Raw genomic sequence first — 24,336 nt, forward strand, 5'->3', positions numbered from 1 at the left:
TTATCTTAAAGTGCCGTAACAGTGTATCTACATTTATTCAGTTTATTTCTTCACTTACTTGGGTAGTTATGATGGTAGAGGAAATCGCCGTTTAATGCTTGCATACTCACCGTACTGGTCAAATACTGAAAAACGGGATTGGACTTATTACCAGTGTTATAAGCAAGCATACTGTGCTAATTATATATATATATATATATATATATATATATATATATATATATATATATATATATATATATATATATATATATATATATATATATATATATATATATATATATATATGTGTGTGTGTGTGTGTGTGTGTGTGTGTGTGCGTGTGTGTTCTGTAGCAAGTGGGGTCTTTATTTAACACTCTCCCCCTTAACTGGGGTCTCATCACGCAAAGACCCCAGTTACAAAAGACCCCACTTCCGAAAACCATAAAAATAAAATCTACTATCCCTGTTTTATTATAAAAAATAGTTTTTAAAAATGACCCCTATTTCACCTTTTACTTCGCTATGATCTCACACCGAAAAAAAGCATACCGTCTTCTGACCACAAAATTAGATATCCCGTCTTCGCGCATGCGCGTCTTTTGTTTCCGGCACCATGCTATGGAACTAGGCGAGAAGAAAATTTCGGAAATTTAGGAGCGGGTAGGTGCTTTTAAAGTCTTTTGTTAATACGCCTTCATTTAAAAAAAAATCATCTATGTCTGCCTCATTTTTTAATTAGGTTGATGTTCATTCAAGCGGAAGAAATTATATTTTGATATTGACTTTGAACGGTTCATACTTTTACCGGCTTAAAACATTTGCCGGGCGCAATATTTGTATTTGAATAGATTTCGTCGTTTTCAATCTGAAGAACAATAAAACATAATTTTAAAAAATGGTGGGTCAAATATTTATTAATATTGCTTTTGCAACAAAAGAAATGCTATATTATATGCTGGTTATACAAAGAGAACAGTAATAAATTGGGTTTAAGTGTGTCTGTTAAGTGTTATACAAATAATACAGCGGTTCCTAACCGGCAGTTTGATGTGTTTTGGTCATTGTTATGCATAATGTACATATTTATGGGATTTAGACAAGCTCAAAGCATTTTCTATACTTGCAGCAAAGCGTGACATAACTGTCAAGGAAACTTACGAAAACTGCATTATCAGCTACGTGATATCATGTGATATCAGTGGAATACAATGGCTGCTCCGAAACTATGTCATGATGATACTCAAAGACATTCATCAAATACACATATTAAGTCTATCTTTAGAGGTATATTGATACATGTAGACTAGATTTGAATCAGTAATTGATGAATGTTAACACTTTAAGTCTCCATTTTCTCAGTTGTTGACTGCTCACATGATTTGTATACATTATTAATAACTACAAGCATGAGACATATCTAATTAACAATTCCAATGAACTGGACATGGATTACTCTTAAGTTAATTAAAGTGCATGTCAACGTGGTCATGTAAGCTCATTTACTCTTATTAAATTAAATATTACTTATAATTCTATATATTTAGTACTACTATATTGTAACCAAATCAATTCAGTCATGATTGTTGAATGCTCAGCACTACCAAATGTCATCAAAAAACTTTAAAAGGAAATTTGTCATCATATAGACTTTATAGATACTACATTGGGTCAAGAAAAGAGGACGTAAAATATTGACTCCTGATAATAGATTTATATAAATAAAATATTTAATATTTAGAGAAGAAAGAGAAGGAATAAGACAGTTCAAAGATACACAATGTTATGCTATACAAATTAATACATAAAAATCAGAAAAGTTTGCTTTATCTTTTTGCTTATCCTTATCTAAAAGAAAATATATTTAACTGAGTTAACATAGCAGCCTTACAAGGACAAAAATGTTTTTTTTCCTAGAATGCTGGAATATATTCACTATTGTGATAAAATTTAAGGTATATGGATGGAAAGTGCGACTGTAATCAGATTCACCTTCATCCACATATGCTTAAAATGACAAGTAATATTATAAATTATTTTAGACTACATTTTTGTTTTACCCAACTCAGAGTAGTATCGTCTGCAGAAAGTTCAGTGGAAGACATTGAATTCCTTAACTTAAGAAGTAAATCTTTGATAAATAGGAATCAAATAACAGAAGTCTGAGGAGCGCTGTGTGGTATGCCCATATTAATATTTTTACTTTCAGAAAGTTGACCATTTAAAGATACTTTTCGTACTTGGTTAAGTAATAAGTAAACACGTTTAGCGTGTTTTCATTATATTGATGGATTTTCAAGTGAAAGTTCATGGACTGTAAGATCAAATGTGTTTCTTATTAGTCAGCATGAAATAGTAAATCTTAACAAATAATGAAAAATCCTAGCTATGAGCTAACAATTATTTTTTTAAACCTATTGACTATTGAGATTAGAATTTTGACTTGAGATTATTGGGTCAAGGCTCAAATGACATGAGAAATTTTAAATAGATTAAGGACCCTGAAGTGGTTAAACACCTGTCCATTTGCACAGTGAGCATTTATTGTGCCATAAGTGCAGAATGTTGGTACTACTCAATTAACACAATCAACAAGTTGATTTACCATTTAAGGCATTGGCGACTTGAATTTTATTTGTTCAGTCTGACCAAAGTTCACTTGTTAACTGTTGTTATAGTGACTGATATTACTTTTCACTACTCCATTGCATCCATGACGGCTGTGGTTATTATGATAAGTTGGCAAATTTAGTAGCCACAGATTAGCGTTTATTTTTATTCCAGCAGAGTTGAAAAGTTTTAAGCTGTCATTTTATCGTACATCCATCACATACTTGACGTTAATATTAGACTGTAGGAGTGTTTGGCAAGGAGAGAATTTCCATTTTGTTCAGAGGATATAAAGGGTAACAAAAGATTTGGCAGGTAAACATGGATATTTCAGTTTCAGACTATTTTGTATGCATCACAAGTTGCTACAATCTTCTAAGCTGGAAATTTCTTCTTTTCAGAATCAAAATGACAGAGGCACTTACACGTGGTAAAAAGGCTGTAAGTTGACATTTTAAAGTTTTTAATGTTTCTGCAGTTTTGAACTTGCAAATTATGAATGGAGGCAATATGGAGAATGCAGCTGTTTTCTTTTCCGGCATTATATGTTGTGTTTCAGCAACTGACAGTTTATACCATGATAACTCTGAAGAAGAAAAAAGCAACATTAAACTGATAATTGCAATTGTTCATAACTTTACTTTTTTATTATTATTTTGCTTTTTTAAAGATATTTCCTAACAGTTTGAGAGCCTTATTTAAGCATATGAGTTCATTAGGGTTTTGACATAGCTATTTTTAGAATGGGAGATTTTCCATTAATAATATAGTGGCTATGCCAGCATGGTCATCAAACATGTAATTCCACCGGCAGATTCTGAACAGTCCACAGCATTGTCTTAATATTTATAAATAGTGTAGATTAATAAAAGTAAACATTTTAAGTCTTCCACTATTTTTTTTACCTATGAAAATATGGACCACAGACCTGCCAACTCTTATGATTTGGCCATAAGTCTTACGAAAGTTACCTTTAAAATACAAGCTTAAGGCATACTAGCAAAAACAACGGGAAAATGATTGTTACCGAAAAATCCGGATAATTGGTTCATTTTTGTTACAGAATTTTAAAAAAATGGCGTCCAGAAAGCAATGCAGGTTTAAATTGAAAGAGAAAATAAACTTCTAAACAAGTGTTAACCCTTTACCTCATACAAGCGTCTTTTGACACCTCTACTCCATTGGCATAGATGCACCTTTTGACGCCTCTACAAGATTCGCATGGAAGCGCCTTTTGACGCCTGCTGTAAACAAAAGCCATTTTGAGCTAGTTTTCGTAGCGCCACCTTCAGGGAAACCCCCTATTAGATACTACATTCATTTCTGTGAATGACAGTTACGTCAGATCACATGGTCACTATTCATGCACTGGTCGATATCAGCTATTTAAAGTAACTGGGTCGTAATCTCCTCTCTCCAAAATGGCAGCCACGGATTTCATTCAGTACGTACAAAGTTTTCACGATTAGAATAACAACCACGAAAGATTCAATAAATTAGGTAAAGTCTCTGATATTGATGTAGGCAGCAATTAGTTTTTATAAATTATCAAATTCAGATGACTTAGTGATATAGACACACGTGAAAACCTTGTAAATTTTGAGTATCGGAAATAGCAGCTACAGTTGGTCACGCAGCCTCACTGACATGACGGTGAACAAGTTCTCTCAAGATTTTGAAGCTCATACAAAAATTCTTCTGTGAAAAATAATTACACAGCTATAACAATCGGACTTTACTCTTAAAGTTTTCCACATATAATATATGTGTACCAAAAATGTAAAATGGTTAAAATTGATTTTAAACGTAACATACACTACATTGCTTAACAGTTCACAGGCAGGATTTTATTCAGTACTTACGAAGTTTCACGATTAGAATCACAACCACGAAAGATTCAGTAACTTAGGTAAAGGCTCTAATATTTATGTAAGCAGCAATTAGTTTTTATTGATTATCAAATTCAGATAACTTAGTGATGTAGACGCAGCAGACGAAAAACATGTAAATTTCGAGTATGGGAAATGGCAGCTATGATCGGTCACGCGGCCTCACTAACATGACGGTGAATGAGTTCTCTCTCGATTTTAAAGCACATAAAATATTCTTCCGTGAAAAATAATTACACATCTATAACAATCGGACTTCACTTAAATTTGTCCACATTTAATATGTATGTGCCAAAAATGTCAAATGGTTAAAATTGATGTTAAGCGTAACACCACTCATTGCTTAACAATTCACAGGCATGCGTATGCGGTCGGCTAGGTAACAGGTGTTCTATTTATAGCGTGCTGCACTTTGTCACTACGCTTTATGAGGTAAAGGGTTAATAATCAACACTGAAGAATAAAAAAGAATATTCAGATTCTTGTGAATAAAAGCTGGAAAGGACACAGTTACATTTATTGGACATCACATGCCAATTTGAGTATGCCTTGAGTTGGGAGATATGATTGCCGTCATCATATGAAATGGAAAATAATTTCCAAGAATTATATCAAGCTGAGAGATAGCAACGAGCCATTGAGCTGCATAGGATTTGGAACTTGAGTTTGTGCAACTGTACTAGTGGTAAATAAAGTCGACTCATACTTAACAAACTTTTCGGTTGAACATAATGTTTATCGTTGATGCGTCGAACTTTTAATTACGTTTTCCAGCTATACAGTAGCAATGATTGATATTTTGTTACACCTTACTGAAAACTGGTCGATCTTACAGAAAAATATCAACTGCCTTACTGAGATGGACTTGTCAGGGTTGGCAGGTCTGGGACCAGCAGGTCTTTTATGCAAATACATTTTAAATTTACTTGATGGTGGACAACTTGATTTGGACAATATTTCAGCACTCCTGCCACTGTTTTGGGGAATTAGGCAAAAAAGGATAGTGGTACTTGGTACATATAAAATGCTATTTTATAATTTTATAATATTTGCTTGCCCTTCCATTTGTTTATAAACACACTACCCCTTACCGATTTTAAGAATGAAAAGTATCAAGCATATTTTAAAAAATGTACAAAACTTGGTCATTTCATTCCTAAGTATATAATTTCTAATCTTTCACTCGTAGGGCCCTAACACTGTCATCTTCTGTGTGTTTCAAACCAAACTAAACTATTGCATGGGACGGTCTATATTTTTTCAGACAATAGATGTGATGTAGTTTGTGGTTTTTGGTAATTGCACTGAATAATTCCTTAACTCTTCAATAACTCGTCTTACTCTACTCCCGCTATGCACTCTTTGCACAGTTTGCATTATATCCAGGTCACCACTTTTGAGCAATAGTCTAAGCCTACATCCCGCACAACAAGTTAAAATGGCACAAAACATTGGTTGATTTCATGCCATTTTCTCATTATGCAGGCAGTTCAAGCAATCAGATTTTAAATTACATAGATTCATGAAATGCTGAAGGAGAAATTTACCTTAGAGACCCTTGAGAATCTTGTAGATCTTTTGAAGAAAATTGTAAATAAATGTTTTAAGAAAATGAATTGAGTTAATCTGAGTGTACATGATTCTGAGTTTGTTTCAAGTCTTTTACTTTTTAAATGCTCAGCGGAGATTTCCAGCAAAGAAAGGAATGTAATGGGCAAGAAAAATATGCTACTCTATTTGCAGTTTCACACAGGGTTAAAGGTTGCAAGAGACATGACAAGTGGAATTAAAATTATTTCTTGAGCTGAAGTTTTGAATTGTTCAGTGTGAAGTCATAATGGATTTTATGGATTATAAATGACACAAGAAGCAAAATGGTTAATAAATTATTATTTTTCTCTTTATGCCTGAGTTTTGTTTCCGTGTGTTTCATACAATTTATACCATTATATACATAATTTTAATAACAACGTCTATGACAAATTTCAGCTTAATTGAGGAATACAAAGCCAAAAATAGCTGATTTACTATAAGTAGCCTCCTCTATAAAGATAGGCAAGTCAAAGTGCTATCATTGAGACTAATGGGATACTGGCACTGGTAAAACTAACAATTCTCTATGATCTCTCTGCATGTATGCTGTTGCGGAGCACCTAGCAGTTTGCCTCTGGAGTTAACTTTTGGGAGCTAAATTCCTTAGAACACTTTTATGCAAGAGTTGCACTTTTTTTAATTGTTCAATTCCATTTAGAAAAATATTGAAACTAGACATTACAAATATTGGATGCAGATAACAGTTTTTCTTGACAATGGACTGTAGTTGTTCTTGAAACCTGCAAAGGACAGTGAGCTGTCTGTCTGGTTGTTTACAGAGACATATGTTTGGTTTTAAACTCAAACAAGATGACAATATTAAGGCCCACCTGGCAACAACCGGGTTAGAAATTATAAATTGATAAATGAAATGAATTGCCTTGTTCTGCATTTTTTATATCCTTGATTCATTTTGATTTTAAAATTGGAGAGTAAGTGAATACTAGTATTAACATTCTTAATATCAAGCTGACAAAATATTTTGCAGCTAAAAGAAAGTTTGATGAGAAATTCTGCAGAGCCAAGATCAAAGGTAACTAATGATTTAACTAGCACAGTATATTTCCACTTTTATTATGCACTAATCTTAGGAAAAAACTTACCTTTATATTTGCAATGTTGCTTTCATTAGAATACTTTAGGTTCCTTGTTGACTTTGGATAATACATTTAATACTTCTTGTCCCTTTGCTTCAGTACATGTCAGTATATTATTGTAACATGCATCTGTGTAATATCCATGACTCCTACTTCATTGTTAAAGATTGAAACCAGATATGTATGTAGATTGTGCCAGCATGTTTGGAATTTTGATATTGGCCCTTAGGGTGGGTCTTTGGGCATGTGAGCCTGATATCCTTTGCATATAATACTATATATGATCTGGTGGTATCTTTGAAACTTTTGGTATCCCTCCCTGTAACCATGTTCAGAGATACTGCCAGTGCAAATCGTTCAAAATTTGTACTTGTTCATACATTTGCCTTGGAGATCAGTGATGTGCAAGAACTCTTGCAAATTACCGCATATACTTGTGAATAAGCCTGTTCACATATAAGCTGAAACCACCACCCATAACTGAACAGATAAAAACATAAAGTGCATGACTCATGTATAAGCTAACCCAAGATGACATCGATGCACACAGTAAGTTCTATATGCATTTATTTATGCTACCGTATGTTTTCGGACTGCAACAAATAATTAACAAGAACAAAGTTACTGTTAGTTCACATGACGACATGCAGCCATGAAGTAAAACAAGTATATTGTCTAATACCACGGAAAGGATAATGAATGAAACACGGTCATTACTTGCCTATTTTGTCTATCTGATACATGTCCATCCACCAGAAAACACAGCCATACCTGTATTAGAGCCACGATTGTGTGCATATTTTCCAAAAGAACTGCCAATTTAGTAATCTTGCAATCCACTGTTTAACTATCTGCTAATCAGTGATCATTAAAGTCTACATTACAAACGCACGCAAGCTTTATTTCTGTGTAATTAAGATATTAATACAAGCGAAATAAAAAGACTTTGGAATTATAATTCTTAAGATATTTAGAACAGAAACATTTTAGTATCGAGAGTAGAAATACTGGTACATGTATGATTTCTAATCTTAGAGCACCAAGGGTGAGAGGCTCCATATGGGGTGAGTTGTAGGCATGCCTAGCAAGGGTAAAAATAACAAGAAAGTTGAAAAATATGAGTCAACGTGATTAATATGTTGTATTTTTTAATAAAAAAAGTGATGTATTTGTTGTGGTTCTCTCTTTTTTTCCCCACCTAACCGAGGGTAGCTTCAAAGTGAGCAGAGCTGTGACTTGAAACAATGACTGCTCAAAGATTGTTTTGATGCATGTCCAAGATTTCAAGGTTTCTAGATGATAATTGTTAATAATATAACTTGCAGGATTTCTTTGACAGGTGTGTTCAGAAATAAAAAGCAGCCATCTGGATTTCATTAAAACAGCACACGATGTACCAAACATTTAGCACCCACAATCAAATTTTTTTATTGTCTACAAAGAGGTTTATTACCTGTAGAAAAATAACTATGTTTAAACCTTGGTATATAATGCCTTAGGGATAAGGGGTTTGTTTTGTTGCACAATGCCAGTGAATTTTACTAATCCATATCGACTCTGATGTATTGTTTAATGATATAAAGCAGAGATCATGGTTTTTAATCAAAGCCATAACTGTCACACCTGTTTAAAGTGGTTTCATGTGTAACAATGTCTACACTGACCAATCATATTTTTGTTAGCCAAATCAAGCTATTAAAATATAAAGTATAAATAAAATACCCACCACTATCAAAAGTTTATATACTGGATAGCTGTCATTGTGAAACTTAATATTGTTAGTGCTGTAATAATTGAGATGGATAAGTTTATCATACGTTATGCAACAAGCGAGGAGGCACTGCCTAGTTCATGGAGAGACTCTCCCTTGCCAAAATTGTCTCCAAAGAGGCCAGTAGGCCATCCACAGAAGCGACCTCGAATTAATGATTATGAGGATGCATCACAAAAAGAACTGCCTACTAAGAAAGCTGCTCTAGAGAGTGCTCGACCTGGTTCTGTATGTGGTCACTATAAACATTATACATTAAAGCAAAAGCAGGATATCATTAACAATGCAAAACTTATGGGAATTAGACCTACAACGGAAAAATTCAAAATTCCAAAATCCGCTGTGAGTACCTGGATGAAAATTGACTTTTCTGCAGATCTGAACTTGAACAGACATTTGCCTAAGTGTGGATGAACCATTTCATATGTACAAGTTATGGATGATGAGATAGCTCAATGGGTGCTCACTCAGTGTGACTTACAAATTCCAGCCAGTGTTGAGGAAATATGTATATATGCCAAGGAGCTTGTCTCAACAGAATTTCCGGAGAGCAAAATTCCGTGGCGACCAAATGAAGCAAAACTTTGTATCAGTTAAATAAACGGCAAACATGCTGTGAATTTTACATACAAAACGATGCAGCATATCTTCCTAGATTCCGTCCGAAAACATAAATTGTAGAAAAAATTATAGCAGAGCAATGTCCGAAAACTTACAAGGCATTTAAATATTATATTTCCCCGAAAACAATGGTGTCTGAAAACATAAGGTAAATACGGTAACTTATATTAGCAAAATTTATGTCTATGCCTTTTTCGGGGATGGAATTTGTGATTATTACAAGAATGTTATAAGTTTATATACTTTGCTTGAAAAGTCAGAAAATTTATTTGTTTCTGCCTAATTTAGATTTGTGTACAATTTAATCAGATGATGGCAAGATTTGGGCATTCACAGGTTGCTTTAACAGTAACCCGTACATTTTGACTCTACTTAATAGCTTGTTTATGCAGTATTGCATTAGAATTTTGTATCAATGCAGAAGTAATTACATCTTTATTTGCCTTGAAATTGTAAATACCTTCCATATTAAAATGTGCTTACAGTATGACAGCAACAATAGGGTTTGGTTACCGGTAAATGCTCACATTCAGGCTAGTGTGCATATTTATATTGAAGGTTTAAAGTTGCGCTGAATGAAGTACAGCCCTTGGATTCAAATCATAGGTACCACTGCACTAAACTTAAATAATATCTCCAAGTACAATAATGAAGTTTCAGAAATAATGTCGCAGAAATTATTACAGCAAAACCTGTTACGAGAGACAACCCCTTCTGCCAGCAAAAAACGGTCTCTCAAGACTGGTGGTTTCTCAACAGGTTTGTACAAAAAGACCAGTTTCCAAAGTCCAGTTGCAGAACAATTTCAAGAAAAATAACCAGTCACTGTACATATTCTATTCTTTATTAGAAGATCTTGCTAAACTATTGTATGCATTTATAAAGCAATAAAGATATCCTTCTATCATTAAACATGAAATCCCATAAAATTTTACATTTGATGATCACATGCACATGCATATCATACAGTTAATGAAATAAAAGAAAGCGTTATCTCATCCAGAAACATAATCATTTAAACAGAGACGAAAGTCAAAAGCTTAATTCAAAGAAGACACACAGAGATCAACTCTATAATAAACAAAGTGTGTAACCCAGTTGCACCAACTTGAATAGATGACAGCTTGTTGACTGGGATGTAATCACTATCACTGGGAATATATTAAAAAAATCACAAGCCAAGTTTAACACTATCAATCGAATCCCGCAGACAATTCTCACTTACTGGTTTAATAGTCGAGACCTTAGTCATCCCCATGCAATACGGATTAACTCTAAAGGGTTACGTATTAGAGAAATCATTATCGGGGTTTCAAAACCACCACCCCCCATTTCCTATGCGTATGTACATTATCAGTAGACCCCCCCCCCCATACACAGGCGTACGCATTTGGGTTAACATCCCACCCCCACCATGCGTATGTACTAAAAATGGATGGCCCCTAAAAGTAGACAAAGCAGAATACCATGCATAATTAACCGTTTACCTGATATGTATGGCTTTGTAGACAGATAATATACATTTAGCAAAGTTATACAGTGAAGTATGCTATAAATAGAATACCTATTATTTTGTAACCTAATTGACTTCATACACATAGGCCTACCAATTAATTGTTGACAAACATTTGCCCAGAATACACATTTAAAGGGGCTGGGGGCATGTAATTTAAAATAAGTTATAGCCCAATAAGTGCTATAGCCACCAATTATGAAATCTTTAAAAAAATGTAGACTAGTCTATTATGCAGATAATTCTGGATTCTGACCATTAGATGATTTTAAGTCTAGTTTGACTCTTTATTGGACCTTTTTTTTGTTTTAGGCTGGCATGAGAAACCTTTCACCCAAAGAATGGGCCCGGTACTGGTGTGAGACGGGGCTGGATCAAGATGGGTTCGAAAAAAGATACATATCCAGTTATGTTGGTGAGTAAATTTAAATTTACCTTGTATGTGACTAAAGACAGAATAATATAAACCTCCATGGGTCTTTTATGGCCATGTGTGCTTTCAACACTAATACAGTGTAATGTGTTTTATCCATGTTCATGATGATTGGGTTTTTGTGCAACTGAGTCACTATTTTGGGGACCCCAGTTTTAAGCATGTGCATACACTATAGGCATTTGGGACCCCAATTTTAAGAGTGTTATGGGACCCCATTTTCAGCTTTGTGTGTCTGGGGTGATGGGACCCCAATTTCCAGTTTTAACAGTTTTTTTTTATACATTTGGATTTGTGATCGAACTTTTAGCACTGTTTGGGATTTAAATCACATTATTATACTTTTTTTTCAATTTTCATTTTGTATTCTAGGGAAATAAACTATTTGTGCATACATGATATGCATTTGGGACCCCATTTTTAACTGGCGTTTATGGGACCCCAGTTTCAGCTTTGTGTGTCTGGGATAATGTGACCCCAATTTCCAGTTTGAACACTTTTTGTTTTTTTTCTTTCTTAAATTATTGCTTGTGTTAAAGCAGATACCTATTAAAAATGTCAACAAATGCCATGGGCTGGTGACTACAAAATAATCACAAGCCCCAACTAAAATTCCACAAGCCCGGATTACAATTAAATGCCTGTCGAGTACGGATAGTTAATCTTTTAAACAACACGAAGCAACTGTTCAAAAAACAAGCACATACGTATTATTGTCTGTCAGCCAATCTATTCCATTGATAAAATCATACTGAAAAGCATAGGTCAATTAACTAATTGGAAGGTTCAATTCAATGTGTCGAATATCTTAACATAAAGATGGTCTCCTGTTTGATGGTACACACAGAAATGACATCATTAGCCAATAAATTGTTTGCCATATGTGTCCAGAATCAAATCCTCCTCTCCTCCCCCCCCCCCCTTCTTTTTGCTGGCATGCTTCACAAAGAAAACTGTCAAAGAAAGCGTTCTGAAATTTAGTTTTACTTGTTTTGCTTCCTAAATCACCTTCAACACTTGGACACTATTCAAGCTACTCACTGCCATAAAAATCATGCTTTTCATTTTATGTATATGGGGTAAAATCTGACTTCAAAAGAAAAGTTGTCGCCATTGACAAACTAGTCAGTATTCTTTAATACAGTTTGCTTAAGCACCTGTTACCCAAAAATCAGACCCAGCATTGATGTGAAACTGGGTTCAACCAAGATGTGTTAGAAACAAATATGTATATATATATATATATATATATATATATATATATATATATATATATATATATATATATATATATATATCTGGTTATGTTGGTGAGTAGTTTAAATTTATCTTAGTGGTTGAGACAAAACAAAATAATATAAAACTCCAGGAGTCATTTAAGGCTTTGTGTTCTTTCAGCATTAATCATGTGCTTTATCCATGTTCATGGTGATCAGGTTTTGTTGCACTTGAGGCATTGCATTTAAAGTATGTGCAAACACTATATATTCATTTGGGACCCCAATTTTAAGTGTTGATGGGACCTCAGTTTCAACTTTGTGTGTCTGGGATGATGGGACCCCATTTTCCAGTTGGAACACTTTTTACATGCATCTAGCATCTGTTTGATTTACCTTTTTTAGGTTGTTCCATTTGGTTACCTTTTTTACCTGTGCGAATTAGCACAGTGGGATCACCCACTAGTCTTCAAATGCACCACATTAGCTATTGTGAGCCAGTTAAGTAAATCATGCAATAGTGGTTTATACCTGACCTTTTTGCCTTTTAATTGCCTTATTTAAACTGCCAGAAGGAGTTTTACATCAACTTTAGTCATGACTGCTTACCATTTATACATGCTACATGTAATGGGTATATGCTGAAGTATTTATTTTTGTTCTATTTTCGAAGATTACTTAAAATCATATTTTTTAAAACAAAGTGTCAGGGGTTTTGGGAATAGAAATCCTGGTTTTAGCATGACATGCTATGTTATGGCAGGTCAACATCTTAAAAATAAATTTCTACATTTCATCAGCATAATCTGAGCTTTATCAGGTAAAATTAGATTTTTTCAATACACCTGACGAGCTCCTCGCTTATTTGAAATTAGAGAGGTCCCGGGTGTCAGGCTATTGGATTTTTGAACTATGTGTAACATCCTTACAAAATAATGCTTAATTTTATTACACAAAATATATCCTCATAAAATTCTAGTTTTAAGCTTTGGTTATTAGGAACACCTTTGCATGCTTATTTTAATTTTTAATTTGTTGCTTTTGCCTTTTGCCCATTATAGGTTATGGTGTCTTTGCAAATGTGGCATTCAACAGAGGTGATTTTCTACTTGAGTATGTAGGGGAAAGGATTGACACATTAGAGGCTGAGAGAAGGGAGAAAAGATATAGCAGGAAACAACGAAATCATAAATACAACAGATGTTATCTCTTTGGCTTTAAATATCACCAGAAGACACATTAGTAAGTTTCAGCTAATATAATTATTATATATCTAAGATTTAATACAATTATCAGGGCTGAAACTGCAAGGATTTGTGGGCTAAAAAGTCTACAATTAAAACCTCATGCAGCAAGTACAGAGAGAAATTCAAATAGACGAAAATTGCTGATAACACCTAAAATTTCTCCATGTGATAGTAAATTGTTCCTTGAATCAGAACATAGCTTCAACCTTGAAATTGCAGGATAATATGAGTGCTATATGTAGGAATATTTTTTTGTACTTATTATTTAGTGTTTAGCATAAAACAGGCTTTTTTTTTGGTCTGTTTTATGTTGCAAATGAGAAATAAATCAATGCACAAATTCCAATTTCTGCAATCAGTTTAGTGAAAGTTGTATTGCTAGCTGGAAATTTGAATGGAAATGGAACCTATAATCAGCAATTAAGCTTTGATTCATTAGTGTTTGCTATAAACTGCCACACTGCAGACATTGTAGCGATATGACTGAAAAATTGTTAAAGCTACGTTAAAAATCCAAATCACACACACACACATTAGTGTTTGCTTACAATGAGTACACATTTTCACCAGCAGAGTGGCTCCATTAACCTGTGCAACCAATCAGGTGAAAGTGGCTTCTTCCCTGCATGCCATTCAAAACATGGTATAGAGTAGAGGTCATATCAGAGACAAAAAACAAATCCTTTCAGCCAAGTAATTTGTTTGGGAATTGTGTACTAATTGTTGTATATAATAGTTGCAATCTTTTAATTCAGTCTAATTAAATTAGATTTTTTGGGGCATGTTTAAATTAACTGGCTGTGTGCATGATGTTGAACACCTTTCAAGTTACACTGAAAGTCTCTTCATGCAATTTTCTTACAGCAAAAAGTTTTATACAGTTTATTTATACATAATCCCCAAATTTAGCTGAACAAGAGTTACTGTCCTTTTTCACTCCTAGTAGATCTTCAGCACTTAACATTTTGGTCATACTTAGTTTGAAAATAAACGGAGAATAGCTTCTAGTGGTACATTCATTTGATTTTTAGTCGGAATTCAAAAGAACACTTTTTCAGGACCGCTTTAATTAAGATGACTGAGTTCACAGACTGATTTCAGTTTATCAGGGTTGTGGGTGTTGGCAATAATAGACCTCCTTCTCCACCAAATATTGAACTTGGATAAAGAGATCATGGGCTTATTATTGCTGATGAATATTCAGATTTTCTCCAGATACATGTCATAGACTAAGAAAATTTTGTATTCAATCAGCGGTGTAGAAAATTGCGTATTAACACTGGAAAGGATGATAATGAAGTATTTTTACAGCCCATTCTCTATATATTAGGATTATTTAGGCAAATGCAGATGAAAGTGAGATAAGAATGAGTAATAAGGACCATTCAGATGTTCTGAATTCAGTAAACAAACTCACCACCTTGCAGTGGTCCATAGCATCATTGAGGTGTAAAGCCCAACACTCTAAGACTTGCATTGTAAAGACATCTGCACAGAGACGTAATTATACATGTACTAAATTGAACTATTTCAGTGCATTAAAGATCAGACAAAAGGCCACTAGTGTCTTGCAGATCTGTCCCTTAAAATTTGATGTAGACATGTGGGCATTGTAATTATAATTTAAGAACTTGTTATGTCATAGGGTGGCTGGTATTCCCTATTCAGCTCTAGTATCTAGGTTAATGTGACTTGACAGTTTTGTTTTAGTAGATAGCATGGACAGATCTTTGCTATGATTGTTGATCTATTTAGAGGATTGGAAGATGTAGCTTTTTGTAAGTTGCATTTTCTTTTACTTTAGTATAGATGCAACATCTACAAGAGGACACGTGTGCCAATTTGTGAATGATGCTGCAGACCGCACAAAATCATGCAATGCACGTATGAAATTGGAGGTGTACAATTCTTACCCAAGGCTTTGTCTCTTTGCAACCAGAAATATTGACAGTGGTGAGGAGATTAGATATGACTATGGAGATGGAAAGAACTTGTACTGGCGGAATAAGGTAGCGCATTCATATTTAATTTATCCCCATCCCGCAAATTGTTGAGTGATATATATATATTGGGAAACTTCTTCAAAAGCTCATCATGTCTCTCTATAATTTATTGATACAGTTATGGCATTTTAATAAAGTCTTGTATTCAAGTTTATGACCACAAGACCTTATATAAGTTTCAGGGTCTTTGTCCTCAAAATTTTGTTAAATTAAAACATTTGCACAGTGTATTAATACTTGAGTTGTAAAGTGGTGGTTCTTATCAGGCTTTGGATAATTATGGAATACATATGTACATGTGTACCATTGAAACAAGTAGACAGAATTAACTTGTCCCGAAACAAGATCAATATTGTCCAAGACATAACAAAAGTGTAATTCTCCAACAACATAATGTATTAAATTGATAAACAAAATATGCGACTGATATGCTGGAGTGAACAGATACTATTTGATGTTTGCAATTTCAGATTGGTGTGTGAGTTTTCATCACTGTAATATAAATAAAATAAAATATGTACCATTGCAATTACTAGAGAGTTAACTCCTGATGAAAATAATAGTAAAGATTAAGAGAGTAGTTTTGATAAACCCTTGATTTTGATGTTTGGTCATGTAAACCCCTTGAACATGAAAAGTTGAAAAACTTACATTTGCGTTCACATCTCATTTATTAAAAATCTTGAAGTTTTCTAATATCTGATTTAGTACTATTAAAGTTTCATATTTACCTATTTAATCATTTTGGGATAAGTTGATAACTAACCGTCATTCTAATCCTTCTTTGCATGACACGTTAATTTCTTCAGATAAACATTGTCTTATCCCTGGCCTTATGGCCAGACCAATAGGTTTTTACTTGAAAATTTTCAAACCTAGTTTAGGTCACTATCAGTTAACCAGTCCATGCAAATTACTGATGAAGCATTGTGAATATTGACTTAGCTGTCTGTTTTGATGAGGAAATGCGTGTTCAGTTACAAATGGATCATGGATCCCAAATGCTCATGGAAGTCCAGATCAATGTGTGGTTTGTGTAATAACCTGGCTGTACATGTTCCGATGTTTACTAGGAAACCTTGGACAAATGTTCCTAGGAAAAACCTCGGAGTATTGGTTGCTGACTTTCCTATGTAATAGTCCAAGGACAAATTTTTTTTATACTAATGTCCACGATTTTTACTCTCAAAAGTCTAAGGTTGACCTCGGACTTCTAAAGTTTTTTGTAACCAATACTCTGAGGTTTCCTAGGAATCCTCAGAGATATCCATGGTTTCCAAGCATTCTGAGAATTCATCGGATATATTGTACAAGGATTACTTGTACATAGCATCTGAGGATTCCTCAGACATATTGTCCAAGGAATTCTCAGACAAGACAACTCCCTGACATAAAACATCAGACCAAGAATTGAATCAATATTACAGAATATAAAAATACATTTTATTGTCAGAAAACACTGAAGTGTTTGGTGCATTTTTCCAAAATCATTTTGAAAGGGATTAAACTTCATTGTAACTGTGCTTATTATCAGCTGTCATACGAAAAATGATAATTAAAAATAGTGCCATGCTAAACATCCATGTAATTTTTGCTCAAACTACGTTGTATATTTATAATTATTATTTTTGTAACTAATGTGACAAATAAACAGTGCCATGCAATTTTTCAGAAAACATTTGTACACTAACATTGTAATAGTGCATTATCCTTCTAAACTGGTATTTTAAATTATTATTCCTGTAACTAACAATCAAAAAAAATTGCGAAAAATGTCATGTGACCCTTTAAGCATTGAAGACTTTACTTTAGATTCAGTCATTAGAAAATATATTTTTTACAGTTGTCATGTGTGGTTACAGGGCATTAGAATTGGGACCACTGTGTTAAACTAATGTGATTGTATGAAGTGATTATGAATACTAAGAATTTTTCTAACTGGGGGATTGCAGCATGTATATAGGTTTCGGATCTTTATCTCATATTTTTGTCTCCAAAAATATGTGATCTGTTTGGCACCATGTTGCCTGAACTGAAATGGTACACTGTAAAACCCATATCAATCAGTCAACATTACTAAAGCCAAGTTTTTACTCAAATCCCTGACTTGTAAGTTGTTTTGGTAATGACAAACATTATTCATTTTAATAAACTGTTAAAATAAGTTCTGAATAAATATGTAGAAATCTCTTAGTGCACAGTTAAATCAGACCGAGTCCATTTCCTAGCTAAAAAAATGTTATCAGTCTACATTTCCGAGCTATGTCCAAGCTACAAAATGACTAAGTTCTTATTTCCTATGATTTTCCGAGCCAAAAATAAACATTATCATGTCCAAGGCTTTGTCCAAGGTATTTCCTTCTTTTTTTAAATTATATTTGAGATAATGTCTGAGGGTTGCTGATAAAACCATGGACAAAATATCAGCATTGTCCAAGGTTTTCCAGGTTTTCCTAGGAAAACCATAGAAAAACCTCGGACTTCCAAGGTTTTAGGTCAAAATTCCAAGTATAACCTCTGAAAATGTACAGCTGGTTAGATCTCATTTTCAGATGAGAGGAAGATTGGGGAGTAGGCTATTTTCTTACATATGGGAAGAAGAAAAAAATAAACCCGTCACATGCAAACAAGTTGGAATCCTGAACAATTATTCATACCTTCCTTGCATGAAGACAGATTCTGAGAAAATTTCTGTCAGCAGCAAATCCCCTCCAGGTGCAGCTGGTGGATCAAAACTCACATTTGAGACTGATCTACCTCCCAAGCAATCACAATTAAATGTCTTAAGGACTGATACAAATGAATGTCTTGAATCAAATTTGTGCAAAAAGTTAAAAGGTTAGTCCTTTTCTACATTAATTTTTTGTACACTTTTCATCACAGAACTACAAACAGAGTACCTCAAGAAGCATTCATGATACAGGTGACTTGGATGGTTTTTGTTTGTTTCTGTCTTGTACTTGTTGCATTTCTAAGCATAGCTTGCCAGTTTACTTTTTGAGTTAATTGAATTTGTTGTTAAGTTTTTGCTTTGGATACAAATGGATCGTTGTGTGCATGTTTAAGACTGAAAAATTATTTTATATCAGAGGTGACCTATAATTTTGTTCTTGGCAAGGTTGTAAAGTTGGTTCAAGTAGAACGGCAGCAATAAGTTGATGCAGTTTCTTCCTCGCTCTTCCACAATACCTGGAAGACTATAAAAATCTATCATGAAATGCAGATAGTGAAATGTATTGTTTGACATAGTCTTTTCAGTGGCTTAGTTTTTCCTGCTTTTTTGTCAGACTGCATATTTTCCCATACTTTTTTCAAAATGACCCTTCCATCCCAGTTTTGGTATGATTAAATTGGCTGTTAAGAACCTGTTTTGATTGAAAGTTATGAACATAGTTCAAATGAGGGTTTCATTACTCTCAGCTGTTAACAAAATTTGCTATTCTTGATAAAAAAATATCCCTATTTTCCACTATAATTTCTCTATTTTATTTTAAAACAACCCCCCTTTATCCCTTTTATTTCGCAAAGGGTTGCTGGAAAGACTTTATGCATGTTAAGAATGTCGTATTTAGGCTCCAAGAGAATACTGTCCATCAAGAAATGTAGGTAATATGATTTACTGACTGCAAGCATCTGACCAATCAGATGCAAGTTTTGAAATGAGCACGAGTTCAAGCATGATGATGATTTATAATCTTGAGGCCTAATGACAAATTTACATTCTGTCTCACCTATCTGAACTCTTATACATAACATTATGAATTTTATTAATATTTCATATTACTGTTTTGAAAGATCATATCTGATAAACACTCTACAATGGAGGTACCATTTTTGTCCATGTTGACAAGTGTGACATTCATATTTTCAGATGATGACTTGGATAAAGATATTGACTTGGACCCTTTTGATTTAAACTCCAGTCAAGGTATTTTTTAAATGATATTCTGGTGTATTTTCAACAATACATGTCTGTTTCTAAAGTTAATTTAATAAGTGTTTAATTTGCTAGTTAAATTGTTAGTAAGAACAAATATAATAGTCACATTTTCCATCACAACATGACATCATATATTTTGTCAGCATACTTTGCAATCTTCTGTTTCAGTTGGGTCTCTGTGTTATATTGCTTATGTTTATATATATCTGACCCGTTGGGTCTTCTTCTTGACCTGCTGGGGTCTCTGCTGCTACTGACCAGAGGCTTATCTTCTGGCTTCAAGGTGAGGGAGTTCAGTAGTTAAATATTTAAAGCACTAAGTCATTCTGGCAAACAACTGTTTATATCCAGATATTCACATACTAAAGTTCTGTCACTTATCCAAGTTCTACACTACAGTTTAGCTACATGGTTTCTTGATATAGTTGTCCAATCTCATAATATCTATCACTCCACTATATCTATTAGGTATTCTATCTCTTTTATCAAGTTCCCATCTTGTATATATCTATATCTTGTAAGTCCTTTTATGAAATTTCTCTATTAAGTTCCCATTTTCTATTTCAGATCTATTCTCTGTCTGGCATCCATATATATATATATACTATATCATATACCAACACCCACTTCCCCTGCATATAGAATATGATTGGCTAACCCTTACTTTCCCCCAGTGACCAACATCTTTATATATCACCCAGTTAACCCAGATTTGTCATGATGATGATGCTGACCCATTTCCAGTTTTGTCATAGCTTCCTGAATTCCACAAACTTTTCCAAATTCTCACTTATAAATTGTTCAGTAGAAACCAGATACTGGTAACTGGTTAATGTTTTTTTCCTGTCCATTCAAACTTGTATGTTTTACCTTTTTCCCCACACTAAACATTCTTTGGTCATATACCTATCAGTTTCTGGTAAAGGGCAGAAGGTACTTGTATCATTTTTCATTTGGTTGCTTTCAGGGGAACGTATATATCATGACAATATCTTAATTTTGGCCACTGATACTTTAGGAGATGTATATTGCAAATCACTTTGGTGACCTGTACTTGCTTTAGCAGCTTAAATAATCTGTACAGACAGCCACACAGGCATCAGTATGCTATTGTACTTAAATGACAAGTATGAGCAGCCACATACAATAATATGCCGACAATCTTAAATGACTAGTACAGAGAGCCACACAGGCATTTATATGCCCATGAACTTAGACGAAGAGAATGAGGATCAAGCTGAAGTTTTAGAAATCTTTGTTTTGGCCTGATAGTTTCATTTTTTGTTCTTGAAGGCTAAAAACTCGGTGTTGGGATATTCATGGGTACTTTTCTATTTAAATGCTTGTGTAGTAATACTGTCTTAGCTGTTTTCGCTCTTCAAACAAATGTATCTGAAATATCAGTTAAACTCTTAGCAAGACACCCATTTTATGTCTGACATGTTTTAGGAGTAACAAGCAGGGCAATTGATGTACAAGGTGATGGTAAATGACATGATTGGCCTTGTTATTTCTACTAATAATGGACAAAAAAAGAACAGTTCAAAAAAGCAAACATCACAACTTGTTGACATTAAAGTACTTGGAATGCTAGTGAAATACCTACCAGATGTTGACAGAATTGGTTGTAGTTAAATGTTATTATAGAGTCTCGATAAAGTCTGTTGAAACTGGAAATTACAACAAATTCACTAGTACTTTATTGTTAGTAACTTGATGATCCTAAACATTTTTGCATATTCAATATAAACTGCAAAGTAATTCCAGATTTTTTTTAATGTCTTGGTAAAGATTCTATATCACTTAACTTCAAGTTTAGAGTTTTCAGAGGTCTGATATTAGTGTCTTTTTCTCTGATTATGATGAATCAATGTTAGAACCACAATGCCATATATTCACATTAACTACCATTTTGGCTACAGTGTAATCATATCCATGTTCAGTAGCAAAATATATTTATGAATATACAAGCTGCACCTGTCCATTATTGGCAGATGACGTTTCAGTTTTGACCATATAAGACAAATGTTAGAAATGTCCTATTGATTTAACCCAAGAGAGGACTTGTGTCCTGTACTCTTATAATTCCAACAAATTAAATGTTATGTCCAACCAGCTGCTTATATTCCCATCCAGTTTTTGTAAAATGTTCTTTGCTTTGTGCGAATGTTAAGTGAATGTGGATTGGGTGTGTGTAAGGCTGACTTTGACAACATTAAATTCATTTACATCAGACTTTTAGTATCGATTGTTTTCTTATATTCTGAAGTAGCACAATATCAAGATCTAATACTTTCTTGAACTTCTCATTTTCTAGTGTTATGCAACCAGAATGAAACTGCTAGAAGCAGTGAAAAACAGCCACAGATTATACTTCCAGCAGATACTGAATACAAGGGGGTAGAAGATGAATCTTCAGAAGATGACAGGTCAGGTGACAACTCTGGTATAGATACAAATGGTAAGGGATAGTTCACATGGGGGGAGGGTATAGGCATCATTTTGTTTACATATTCACAAGTATGTCTGTTAAGGAATATTGTACAGTGATTCATACAACATTGAGTGTTAAACTTGTCCATGCTTCTGTATTGCTTTTCATTTTAATAGCGTTTGAAAAACAACCAGTTTTAACCAGATTTGTTGGGGAGTTTTAGGACAATATCTAGGCCAGGTTCTGATATAAACATTTGTATAATATATTTTACTAATATTTTTGGTTCGTGTTTGACTTTAATACATAAAAATAACTCGGTTTCCAATGGAAAACTTTTGAAACACTTCAATAAATTTAGTCAGGTTTGATATAGAGTTTTATTAGAGTAATATCAGTCAGGTTCTGTTATCGTCGATATATTTTATTTGGAAAGGTTGAGCCTGCTTATTGGAAGTGAAACATAGTGCTCTCTTTTGTGTCATTTGTCCATCCTTTTAATCAGTGTTTAATCAACTGATCCAATGAAGATTATCAATTTTTACTTGCATTTGAAGTAATGCCACCTGTAGGCTTTTGTCCTTGTGTCGTGAATTTGACTTATAATTGTGTAAGAAGAAGCCCATACAAGAGATTGGCTTCCTGGATCCAGAGAAGGCCCTAGCACCTGGTTTGTTAGAAAATCCTTCCCCATTTCCAGTTTCTTTGTAAAATGTTTTTGGATTGAGTGGATGTTAAGTAGATGGGGAGGATATAAAAAGACAATTTAAAGTTAGTTAATTATATCAGTTTTTGTTGAAAGTGATTTTATTCTTATTCTTTTATTCCAAGATCTAATACTTCATTGTATGTGAACTTCTGTACTGATAATTTCAGTTTACAGAGTTGGGTCAAGTGACAACTGTATGTACAGATATGAATAGTAAAGGACGCTTTATAGTACCTAACTTAAAATGTATGTATTTTATGGGAAACATTCTTGTATATTACTAGCCCTAAGAATTCAGCCAAATTCAGATAGATTTGTGTGTACGTGGTTTATCACAAGGCATATAGTATTTGGTTTGTCCTTCTGTTGGTGATCTTATGGGGGGTGGTATTAAATGTGTCCTAATTTTGTTTTTACACAATTATGTCTTGTTGAGAAATGTCGTAAAATGATTTTTAAAATTCATGTGTTAACACTGCGTGCTTTTATTCGGGGGGGGGGGGGGCATCTAATCTAAAGCAAAGACATCCCTCAAATTTGCTTAGAACAGTGTAACAAAAAAGCCTTAAAATCCAGGAGCATAATTGGGATTGGATTCTGAGATAAGTCCTAGAACTGGTTAACAGCTTTCCAGTTTAAAATTTCTGAATAATAACATCAATTTTAATATTTTTTCTACTGTAGGAGTTGCATCAGATTCAAATATTTTCTTCCTTCTTTGTTAGTAAATCAATGACACTGTTCCTAATGGTTATTATTGGTCTTCTTTTAAGCTTCCATTCTCAAATGGTTTACATATTTAGCTCGAATTTTTCTTAATATTTGATAGACAGTGATGCTGGTGATCCTACATGGTTCCCTTCAGATGATGGTCAAGGCAGTTACAGTGTTGACAGTTGGGAAGAGTTTCCAGCTCTAAACGGTGACAAACACTTTATAAAAATACAATTTGATAAGTGATAATATACAGCTGCCATCATTTCCTCTCCTTACTCCAGATAACTAGCCAGGAAGTCTTTTAAAAGCTATTTTATGGTTTCACAGAGTTGAGACAAAGTTAATCGTTCTGTTAAGTTGCCATCCAGATCTGCAAGTGAACACATTGTTAGGTTTTTAGGTTAAAGTTATTTCAATTTTCATAGCTTCAAAACCCTTCAAGCGATTGTTTGAGTTGACTTCACACTCGGACCTTTCAAAAGGTAAAGCAGGTATAGCTTGCAATTATTATTGACACGTTGAACTATATACATGTGTACATTTGATAGGTATGTGGTGAGT

At 33.8% G+C, this 24,336-nt stretch overlaps 1 protein-coding gene across 2 annotated transcripts; it reads left to right on the forward strand.

The window, feature by feature from the left end:
• The first annotated feature begins 323 nt into the window (after positions 1–323).
• On the forward strand, positions 324–23,981 carry LOC149804597 (N-lysine methyltransferase KMT5A-like). Of its 2 annotated transcripts, XM_089942076.1 has the most exons (9): positions 324–1,268; positions 2,993–3,032; positions 7,062–7,106; positions 11,388–11,490; positions 13,787–13,967; positions 15,777–15,981; positions 19,847–19,903; positions 22,233–22,376; positions 23,888–23,981. In XM_089942076.1, exons 2-7 carry the CDS (start codon positions 3,000–3,002, stop codon positions 19,889–19,891), a joined length of 612 nt encoding a protein of 203 aa, XP_089798202.1. In that variant the 5' UTR covers positions 324–1,268; positions 2,993–2,999; the 3' UTR covers positions 19,892–19,903; positions 22,233–22,376; positions 23,888–23,981. The 2 variants fall into 2 exon arrangements, with proteins under 2 accessions (XP_089798202.1, XP_089798193.1); XM_089942067.1 differs by having other exon boundaries at positions 324–3,032.
• The last annotated feature ends 355 nt before the right edge of the window (positions 23,982–24,336 follow it).

The sequence above is a fragment of the Sinohyriopsis cumingii genome, chromosome 2, assembly GCF_028554795.1.
Source record: "Sinohyriopsis cumingii isolate HCF-2022 chromosome 2, ASM2855479v2, whole genome shotgun sequence".
NCBI lineage: Eukaryota > Metazoa > Mollusca > Bivalvia > Unionida > Unionidae > Sinohyriopsis > Sinohyriopsis cumingii.

Excerpts from the sequence above, each read along its gene's own strand:
- LOC149804597 (XM_089942067.1), top strand. The coding sequence starts at position 2,913 with ATGGATATTTCAGTTTCAGACTATTTTGTATGCATCACAAGTTGCTAC. Across the intron at positions 7,107-11,387 it reads CTGCAGAGCCAAGATCAAAG|GCTGGCATGAGAAACCTTTC; the intron begins GTAACTAATGAT and ends TTTTTGTTTTAG. Across the intron at positions 15,982-19,846 it reads ACTTGTACTGGCGGAATAAG|ATGATGACTTGGATAAAGAT; the intron begins GTAGCGCATTCA and ends TCATATTTTCAG.